Raw genomic sequence first — 11,530 nt, forward strand, 5'->3', positions numbered from 1 at the left:
ATGGTGTATAACATACTGGAGGTGGTGGTGAAGGTTGGTATTGACAAGGTGACGGTTGTTGTGTATAATTAGAAGATGGTTCCGTGTTGGGAGTTTGAACCGAGAGATAGGTTTTCTCCGTTAACGGTAGTAGTTTAAGGGTACGGTTTGACCAAGAAAACTCGAATATATTTGCCCGACAATAATATGTGGCGTCGACGTCAAAAATCCATGGTCTTCCGAAAATAAGATGACAATTATCCATATCGACGACGTCACAACAAATTGAATCACGATAATAAGAGCCAATGGAGAACGGGAATGTGCATTGGGTTCTTACCGATAATTCTTTTTGATTAGAAATCCAACCAACTTTGTAAGGATTTGGGTGTTCAGTTGTAGGTAGTTAAAGGGCATTAACAAGTCGTTGAGAAATCATGTTCTCTTCACTACCATTATCGATGATGAAATCACATACCTTTTTATTGATTGTAAGTCTTGATTTGAACACCTTATTCCTCTCTGGATGATTTGTTGGAAAAAAAATTTCAGGATTTTGAAGGCTCATGATACCAGCTGATGTAGATTGTTGCGGAAGCGAAATAACATTAGAATCCATTACTAGAATTAAGAAGAGAGAGAAGAAATAACTAAGATAAACTAAAATAACTGTAAAGAAAGAAGATGCAATCAAGGGATTTGTTTATAACTCAATTCAATATGAATAATAAAACAGCCTGGACCTCCTTTTATAGACTACTAAACTTTCCTAGATAGACACAAACTAGACTTTCCTAAATAATAGAGATACTGAAAATAAAGAAACTTCCTAAACCTAGATTAATTATGAATCATACTAATATTTGGACTCCTACTAAACTACTAAACTCTGGCCGACTAGGCCATGACCGTGTGGCCTTGTGGGCCCGTCTTGGATGCGCCTGCATCAGTGTGCCTCTTCTTTCACACATATAATGGTTAATCAACGAAACTTAAAATTGATGGCGCACAACACTTGTGTTTCACCTATTGTTAGCCGTAAAACAAACATAGAATCACTAATGTGACTATTCGATCCATCAACATTAATATGATTGTCATACGCCCATGTGCACAAATTGGAAGAGTTAACTAGAATTCATTGAAACTATCATTACGAAGAATTCATCAAGAATTACTAATTACGTCGATGTTGATGCAACAATATTCCACTAGTTATAACAAGATTCTATTCGCGTGGAGACAATCTATTAAAAAGATTTATTTGTTGTAATTTAAAGATCTATTGGAAACGACAAAAACCCTCCGAGTAGACATTGTTATACCAACATATTTGCTCACTAAATTCATTTATGTTATTGACGTTTAAAGAAGGTGATAAGAGCATCGTAAACGACTTCTTTAGCAGAAATTCCCATCACAAAATCAGCATGAGCAAAATCCTTCACAAACTGAATATTAATTTTGTCTTTATCGTGATACTTAAGACTGTCTAATAATGTCTCAACATCTCGAACATCAGACAATGCATCTTGACCTCCATAACTAATGAATAGCGGCAAGTTGCTCGGAATGTTACTTAGGTTGTATACTGGTGGTCTCGCTTGGCCGTAGTGTTTCATGTTCTCGTTGACGTCTCTGAAATCAAATTTTGATAAAGTTCCATCACGAAATGCTGCACAAAGGGAAATAATTTAGTTAACAAACAACTATTCGATATCACTGGACCAATAATGCAAATTTGTCAACACTTGGTTACTCAAGTGGTTGATAGTGTCGACATAAACTCCAAAACCTTGAATGTCCTAATTCGATTCCTAGAAGTGGAACTCATGGTTATTGAATTGGAGTTATTAAAGGTATAACTAATAGTAAGTTTGCCGCTTCAGGCTCTATGTCGTTGGGCTTTAGGCTCTATTGGGCTTTAGGCCTTTTAATTATTGGTTTAACTTAGGCGGCTATCATGCTTATCAAATCTTGATGATGTTCAATGCCTTGTAATGACTAATGTAGATCGTAGTCGATTTGTTAAAAAAGATATTTGCCAATGTCAAAAGGTGATTACTTTGAGCTAGATGAACCATATTTTTCATAGCAGTTGATTGGGGTTCGTTCTGCAAGAATAATTCCACAGTTGAGGCATTGAGACAACAGTTTTTCCCTGCGGTTGATGAGTGCGAAATATGATTAGGGACTAAAACAAAAACATTAAAACTCCTATGTCCATATTGATGTAAAATGTAATAATTGTTAAGTACCTGTAAATGAAGTTATTAAGTCGTAACAGTCAATGCCAGGAGCGGAACATAGATATTTGAGAAACCTCCCTACTTCAGCGCTATTTGATCAATTGCCCCCCGAAAAAACAAAAAGGTGAAAGTTTATTTTACATTTAATAGACTCTAAATGTTCGGTTAAAAGCTGGTGGTCGTTTTTAGTAGGTTGGCTCTAGTCTACGACGTCTAAGTTGACTTAGGTTAGGTATTAGAGTATCTTTTGTTCTATGACTCGTGATCGTTGATTCATCAACTTCAGTGATCCAAATTTATTTTGAATTACGTCATTTGAAACTCCCAAGAATCAGTTTCAAAAAACAAAAAAAAGTACCATCTAAGAAATAGAATTAAAAAAGTTGCCTTTACCCTTTCGGATTAAACTCCGCAACCCCCATTAGTGTGGTAACCTGATAAAACCATAAAAAAATCTAATGAACAATTATTAGAAACAAATTTCTTTTCTTAATCTATTTGGATCACTAAATATTGAGCACATGGCGAGGCAATGCAGTAAAATATGTATCCATAGTGTACCTCACCAACGAAAGATCTGGCAGCAAGAATGCCGATAGAAGTGGTCATATGACTCAAATAAGCAACAGGACTTAGCAATGCAGCTGACTTTAACTTGTCGACCAACTTACTCCCTTGTGTAGCAAAAGAAGCTAATGCTACCAATGTTCCCTGCATGCATTTTTTAAAATTATGTATGAATTTAGTATATTTTTATCTGATTCACGATGTCTGACTCGTCTAAATAGTTGAATGATGAAGATCCAGATAAGTCATATTCATCTCAAATGTGTAATTACCATAGAGTGGCCCACATAATCAATCTTTTGTCCAGTTTGACTGTACACAAAATCAAATGCAGCTGGAAGATCGTTTGCTACTAGTTCATCCCATGACCAGTCCCAATAAGGCTAACAAAATAGTCATAAAACCATATAATACAAGTTAGTATCGATCTTGAGAAAAATTTATTGATTTTGTCATCTAAAAATAGCAGAGAGAAAAGAAATGAACCGCGAAAGCAGAATCAAGTGTAACATGTCCACGACTAAATCTAGTTCCTCTCATGTTAGCGATCCACACATCGAACCCACTATCAACGAGTATGAAAGGAAGAGACTCGTTTGGAGAATTCAAAAGCCACGTCATCCCATCCTGCACGAACGCATACACATCACAACACAAAATTTTCTAACTCATGCTTTATTTTCCAATATGTTTAGAAATAATTAAGTAATCCTCATTGACCTAAAAATATTCCATATATATACAGAGAGAAAGAAAAAACACGCGAATATTCTATTCATAGCCAATTAGTTTAGACAAATTAACGTACAACAAGTACACCATGTTGGAGTAAGACGGGATGCTTCTTAATCCCTCCACCAGTAGATTTACCATCAGAAATTCTTTGTATGCTTAAGATATATCCGTCGTTAGTGTTAACCTGAAATCAAATAATAATAATAATAATAACAATAATAATAATAATAATAATATTTATGATATAGTGCAGTATCATCAATCATAGTGTACACAAGAAAGTACACGCTATCTATCATATTATACCAATTACCTCAAATTCGTGACAAATATAACCATGAATAGTAACTGCAGTGGCGCACAACCCCGCTTGTTCCGGAGGGACAAGTGCAATACCCATTCGAGCGGAAATTCTATTTCGACTCGAACCACAGACAAGAAGGGGTTCAACCACAAGGACTACTAAGAACCACATTATACTCATCCACCTAACCCATTTCAACATACTTAGTCCAATGTCATAGACCACAGCCATATTTCCACACCACCTCTCTCTCTCTCTATATATGTGAGAATCCATTGGACTGTCATTGTATATATAGAGAGATCTAGAGAGAGAGAATTGTAGTTAGTGACAAAATTTTGTGTAAAGAGGAAGAAATAGGTGCACTTTTCACGTTGGGGGATAGGTTTAAGTGGGACCATATAATTTTGACACCTTTCTAAAGAAATGAACAAAAATAATATTGTATGAACCGATTGCAGTTACACAGCTAAGATTAAAATTCTTTTAGAACAAGAAATATGGGGCCCACCTTAACAAAAAAACGAAAGAAGAAATATAGGGCCCATAGCTTTTGATTGTATCTTGTGATACACCACCACCTGGAATGATATATTTCAAAGTTTGTGCTTACACGTATACCTTAACTGCAAACATATGATACTCCTAATATTCTTCACCAGTTGCGAATTAATAAAGTTGTGAGTGTATTTAATGGTGTTTACTCAATATTAATTGCGAGGTAGAACTTGCCTTGCCATGAGGAATAAGATCCGGCTAAGAATATCTTACAAAAACAATGATGGCGATAACCAATTCAATTATGATATTAAATCTATATAAATCAAGATTAAAACTATTTTAACATAAATTTAATGATATTAGAAATTATAAAGATAAATTTAAAATATTTATATTTTAACTAAATAAACCTTTATAAGTATTTTTCGACTTCATTAATTTTTACCTTTTATTTTAAGTAAATTTGCCTTTCTTTTTATATCTAGTTTTAAAATAGATTTTATTAACTGAATATATTTACTTTAAACAAAAATATTTGATATTTTTGAATATGATTTTACTAAAGAGACTGACATATTGTATTAGGAATATTTATTTTTAAAGTTTTTAATAAACTTATCAGATATTAAATAATATATATGTATTTTAACTTAAAATAATAAAAAGTTTAACGTTAAATTGTTATGTTGTTAATAACACTTAATAATTTAATAACAACAACTATAAATAAACCACTTGAGACAGAAATTTGGTTCAACCCAAATTACATATTAGAGCTATTTTAATATAAATCTAATTATATTAGAAAAATATAACAGGAAAATGAAAATATTTATATTATTAATTAAATAAACATTTATAACTATTTTCGACTTCATCTTAATAAAGAAATAGACATATTATATAAGGAAAATGTTTATTTTTAAAAATTTTAATAACTTTATCAGATATTAAATAATTGATATGCATTTTTATCTAAAATAAAAAATTTACTTTAAATTCTATCTTCCTCTAATACAAATCTATTAATAAATTCAATAATATGTATATATAGATTACTTAATTACAATAATAACTTGTATAAATAAAAATTAAAATGATTTTAAAATAAATTTAATGATATTAGAAAATTAAAATAATGAAATTAAAAAATTTCTATTTTTAACTAAACAAATTTTTATAAAGAAATTTCTACTTTGTTAGTTGATGCTAAACAAACTTCTTAGTTTTTATTATATTTAGTTTTTAAACTAGAGTATCTTTATTAAGTGAAGATTCTATTTATTAAAATAAAAAAAATAGAAACGAGTTTAGAGAGAAAGTTTAGAGAGAAACGAGTTCCACTCCTCCTTATGATTTGTTTGATCTTTTGCCGGATGATCGGGTCATCCAAATCCTTTCTAAATGGAGTCCAAGTACTTCCCCTCCTTCAGATTTCTTCAATATATCATTGATGTGAGTTATTTCTTGAATATCCCTTATTCACTAGCAGATGTCATAGGTTTTACACTCTATCCCTAAGTCCAGACGTCCTATCAAAGCTTTCTCCCAAGTCATTTGACATGAAAGCAGAAAATTGGTGTGAATCTTCTCACGGGTTCTTAAAAAGGTGTTCCGATGTTGGTAACGTGGAAGCTAGTTATACATTAGGAATGGTTAACCCTCTTTGCTTTTCTCTCTCTTTTCTTAAATGGCCCACATCTTTCTCTCTCTACATTCTTTCTAGAATGACCCGCATCTTCAAATTTTGGATGAACTGAATTACTAGATGAAGGTATTAAGATGTTGATGACGAGAGTTCTTTAATGGGAAAATTTCTTATCCTTTGTAATAGATTAGTGTTTAAGGATTACAATTGAATGTTCAAGGTCGTAGATAACTTACTAATTTACTCGTGTAGTTGGATGTGCGTACGTAACTCCGTCATAAAAAAGTAATCTGGTCAGTCTCACAGAAAACGTCTACTTATTTTTTATATAATTTAAACTTTAGATGTGTGTATATATATATAGATTTTTTTATTTAATAAATAATATCTTCACTTAATAAAGATACTCTAGTTTCAAAACTAAATATAATAAAGACAAGAATTTTGTTTAACCTCAATTAATAAAGTAGAATTTTTTATATAAAAGTTTGTTAGTTAAAAATAATTCTTTTTTTAATTTCATGTTTTTAAGTTTCTAATATCATTAAAATTTTGTTAAACTAATTATAATTTTGATTTATACAAGTTATTATTGTAATTAAATAATTTATATATACATATTATTGAATTATTAATAGATTTGTATTAGAGGAAGATAGATTTTAAAGTAAATTTTTTATTTTAAGTAAAAATGTATATCAATAATTTAATATCTGATGGATTTATTAAAAACTTCAAAACTAAATATTTTTCTTATATAACATGTCAATCTCTTTTATAAGATCAAGCTAAACTTTTTACTTAATAAAAGTATATCTATTAAACTAAATATAATAAGAAAAACATATTTACTTAAAATAGAAAATAAACTTTTTTATTAGTATAAATTAATAAAGTCGAAAAAATACTTATAAATATTTATTTAGTTACAAATATAAATCTTTTTATTTTATTTTTATAACTTTTTAATATAATTAAAATTATATCAAAATAGCTCTAATCTGTAATTTGATTAAACTAAATTTCTATCTCAAGTGGTTATTCATAATTAGTGTGAATCTTCTTATAGAGTTTTTTACAACATAAATGTTGTATAGAGCCGCATATGAAAAGAAAAGGAATAACGACCAAATCAGTGGAGGACATTGGCTCATCACGTGAACAAATTTCAGACTTTCGGAATCTAAGTTTAGTCGTCCGTCAAACTCAAAAGCTTACGGTTATATCCTCTACGAAACTCAATTCTGGATCGTTTATTATTTAAACGGTCCAGATTTAATAATCGATCAAATCCCCCAAAGACAACTTTCCCTCACTCTAGAAACCTTGTAAGTCGAGTTTCATTTGATTCAATCGTAACTTAACCCAAATGTTTGTATCATCACCTTCGTTATCATCACTGTAATCCTTAAATGTTTGTATCTTAAAGTAATCTTCGTCATCATCTTGCGATGCACCATCGTTGTTCTCATCATTATCTCTTTCGTTATCATCGTCATTGTATCAGCACCTTCGTCATCATCGTTGTTTTCGTCGTTACTATCGTAACTGTTATTCGAGTGTCTCGATATCCATATGCCTGCTTGACACATACTTGAACAGTATCCACGACCACAACTACGATTTCGGGTTAACTAACAAAGCTACCACTTAGATTTCATAGTACCTATTTCATAGCTTGTCAATGACCCCTCCCAGATCTACCTATTTATTTACAAACCACATTAATGGCATGTGAAATATCTAATATTATACAAACCGTAGCATACATAATGCTACCGACTGCACTAGCATAAGGCGCTCGAGACATCTTACTTGAAAGCCTTAAATGTACTGCCAAATGGGGTACCATAAGTTGGAGAACAACACTACAGTAAGTAGTTGGATTGTCTAAAACTGAGACTAAATACATAGCAGCAACAAAGGAAGTGAAGGAAGCAATATATTAAGGAGTTTAGTTTGTGATTTGGTTTGAACCAGGAGGTAACAAATGTCTACTGTGATAACCCGAATACGATTCATTTGACCAAAAATCAAATGTATCACAAGTAACTAAGCACATTAATGTCACGTATCACTTCATCAAATATGTAAAAGAAAGAAGAAAATAACACGATGAATAAGATTCCCAAAGAAGAAAATCCAGTTGATATGTTTACCGAAGCAGTAACTAAATGTTGAGGGCTCTTAGAGGTCAGACCCTTATAAGGCTATTGCAACGATGCGAGAGGTGTTGATCATATGATGGTGGTATATTCAAGTCAAGGTGAAGAATTATTGCAAGTGTCTTGTATACGAGTCGATATCTAACCTAGCTTGTGATCCGGAAAATCGCTTTCAGGACAACGTCACCAGGGAGACGAATCCAAAAGAGTTTTGTCACCTTAGCCCGACCCTTTGCTATTTTTGCCCGACTCTTAATCATACACTTTTAGGAAGATTTAATTCGAGCCCTTTTATCTCATTCCCCCGAGTCATATCTTCTGATCGAGTCAACACTCTTTTGTGTCACCCATTTTAGGATTCAGTCGTCGTTAGCTACGAATTATACAAATATTTCGCAGATCGTAATTGGATTTTAACTGAATATTATGATCCGTAAAACATTTGGCCACATAGGGTTGGCCTTATCATGGTCGGTCGATCAAGACAACCCGTTCTCTTGGGACTGGCCTAGCCGACCATTTGGCCACATAGGGTTGGCCTTATCATGGCCCGGGCCATCTACTCGGACACTTTTTGGTTCGGACACTTGGTCTGACCTTTTGTTATCTTTGTACAAATCTTAGCCGACCTCTTTAAATACTTTTAGGTCGATCTAATTCGCACCCCTTATATCCCATTCCCTCTAGTTAAATCTTCCGATCAAGTCGACATTTTTTTAAATAACACGTTGTAGGATTCCTTCGTCGTTAGTCACAAATCATCAGAGTAACTCGCGTATCATAGTTGGTTTCTAGCAAAACATTATGATCCTTAAAACAAACGGACTTGATGATCTTCATCATTTGTCTTGTCCGACAAATTGAGCGCATCGCCATAATGATTGAAGGACATCTCCTTCATCAACTTCTCAACTTAGACTTTGGATTGAACTATTTAACTGCAAAAATACTTCACTAACTTAAGCGTTGTAGAGATTTCTGAATTTTTTGAGGTTCTGGCCCTAACTCAAAAAATACAAGAAGTTCATTATTTGGTTCGTTGATTCTTCATCATTTGAATAATAACCTAAACTAATTTTTAGATGTCATCATAGTGGAACAGAAAATTCTTTATAATCACATGCATCAGCCAGGCTAGAGTATCCCGACTCCTTAAGTGCTTCAATAGGTTGATGAGAAACGAAAACGTTATCTTTCTACGGTTCTATCCCTCAACTTCTTTCAACAGATAAGAGTTTCGAGATCGTAATGAAGACACCAAACTCTTATATATGTCGACGTTAATGCCTTTCTTGAAGCCCATAATGCCGGTTTTGAGAATAGTACAAGTTCACGTCAATACTTGTTATATTATGAGAGACTGCTTCATTTGTTTCAACCAAAAGGTAAAAAGTTTACAAAATATTATATTTGTTGCCCGTTTTGATCATAATTATTATGTAATCAAATCGTCAATGTTTAAGGAGAAACAAATTAAGAATTGAGTTAATTCCTATATGGCCCCCTATTTTCAGATAAATGTCATTACTACCCTTCTTAATTCTAAATTTAAAACAAATAAAAAAAATTATTTCCACCTCACCCCTCTCTCTCTCCACCTCATCTCTCCCTACACCTCATCTCTCTCTCTCTCTCTCCAATTCACCTCTCTCTCTCACTCCAACTCTCCTCTCTCTCTCTTACTCACCCCTTTCTTCTCCGGCAAGGTGGCCGGCCGGAAAATTTTCCGGCCGGCCACCTTCAAACTAAAAAAAAAAAAAATTTCTCTCTCCTCCCTCTCTCTAAATTTTTTTTTTTTTTTTTAAAAAAAATTTAGAGAGAGGGAGGAGAGAGAATTTTTTTTTTTTTTTTAAGTTTGAAGGTGAGTTGGAGAGAGAGAGAGGGGTGAGTAGGAGAGAGAGAGGAGAGTTGGAGAGAAAGAGAGTGGTGAATTGGAGAGAGAGAGAGAGAGGGGTGAGGTGTAGGGAGAGATGAGGTGGAGAGAGAGAGAGGGGTGAGGTGGAAATAATTTTTTTATTTGTTTTAAATTTAGAATTAAGAAGGGTAGTAATGACATTTATCTGAAAATAGGGGGCCATATTTGAATTTACGAAAAAAAAGGGGCCATAAAGAAAGCTGGTCACAAAATAGGGGGCCATATAGGAATTAATTCTTAAGAATTTGACTGAAAGTTTAGATAGAACAGACACTTGGGAGGAATCCAAAAGGCCAAAGTAGTTTTAAGTAGCACTACTAATGTATGATAGGTTACTACTTTTATATTTGTATCATTGGTTTCAGCAAAAACCTATTGGTTTGAGACAAGGCGTCATACTCTTTTAAGTGGAAAAATGAGTGAAAAACCCAAAAATCTAGACCCTAATAAGAAAAAAACCCACTCAAAAATAATAATGTCAAAGAAACCCATTTTTTGAACATTTTTCAAAATGTTCACAAGATATGTAATTATGTTGTTAACAATACAACATATTTTTTTCATAATTCCATTTTTACCCTTATATGTTGACAACATATATCATTGTGTTGTTATAAAATGTTGACAATATCTATAATAATGTCCCGACTTATTATAAAATGTTGGCGTCATATATAATTATGTTCCTAACAACTCAAAATATTATTTGTTCGTTAACGGATTTGTTAAATACAAAGGATAATATGCATAACATTTTAATTTTTGTAAAAGTCAAATAAAAAAAATGCTTTAGTCTTTATATTTATGTCGAAAGCAAAACAAAAATGCGGTAACCATTTATTTTTTCACAAGACAAATTGAGAAATGTTGTAGCCAAAATGTTTGTGTTAGTTTGTTTATGTAAAATGCAAAAGAAAAAAATGCGAAATATTTTGGCAAAACCATGTCTAAGCAAAAACGAATTTGTTCACAAATTTACAAATTGTTGAGACAAACTAAGATTTGTTCAGAAATTTACAAAATTGTCGAGAGAAAACCAATAATTGTTCAGAAATGTTCAAAAATTTTTTTGACATTGATTTGGGCGGAAAATTTCATTTTAGAGGGTAAAATTGTATTTTTGCCTACTGGGTTTTTTCCTCATTATTATTTAGTATTGGGCCTGATTCTCTTTAACTTCCCCATTTTGGGCCTTATAATTACCGCCCCCTTTTAAGTATGTATACCATTACAAAAAAAAACATAAATCTATTGAATTATGTAAATTTCGCATTATGTTTGGTTAAATACATACGAGATAAATCTAAAATCCTTCGTGACATATTAGACATAAATAAGTGTACGAAATTTGCTTATGATACCACTGTCTCCCTCCTTGGGGAGTTGGATTTCCACAGAAAAAACGCACACTGACAAAGCTATAAAAAAGTTAGGGCGGTTTTTAAACCGCCCCTTATTAAGTGTTGA

The 11,530-nt window shown here is 32.3% G+C and overlaps 1 protein-coding gene across 1 annotated transcript; it reads right to left on the reverse strand.

Moving 5' to 3' along the window:
- Nucleotides 1–1,227: 1,227 nt before the first annotated feature.
- Nucleotides 1,228–4,157, reverse strand: LOC147562865 (triacylglycerol lipase 2-like). The gene is made up of 9 exons (XM_086673729.1): nucleotides 3,844–4,157; nucleotides 3,604–3,714; nucleotides 3,282–3,422; nucleotides 3,068–3,178; nucleotides 2,790–2,939; nucleotides 2,622–2,662; nucleotides 2,238–2,317; nucleotides 2,045–2,140; nucleotides 1,228–1,654 (listed from the first exon to the last, which is right to left on the reverse strand). The coding sequence occupies exons 1-9, from the start codon at nucleotides 4,108–4,110 to the stop codon at nucleotides 1,335–1,337; spliced, it is 1,317 nt and encodes a 438-aa protein (XP_086529855.1). The 5' UTR covers nucleotides 4,111–4,157; the 3' UTR covers nucleotides 1,228–1,334.
- Nucleotides 4,158–11,530: the final 7,373 nt, after the last annotated feature.

Source organism: Eschscholzia californica, unplaced genomic scaffold, assembly GCF_041429995.1.
Source record: "Eschscholzia californica isolate CP2 unplaced genomic scaffold, dmEscCali1.0.p SCAF_1, whole genome shotgun sequence".
NCBI lineage: Eukaryota > Viridiplantae > Streptophyta > Magnoliopsida > Ranunculales > Papaveraceae > Eschscholzia > Eschscholzia californica.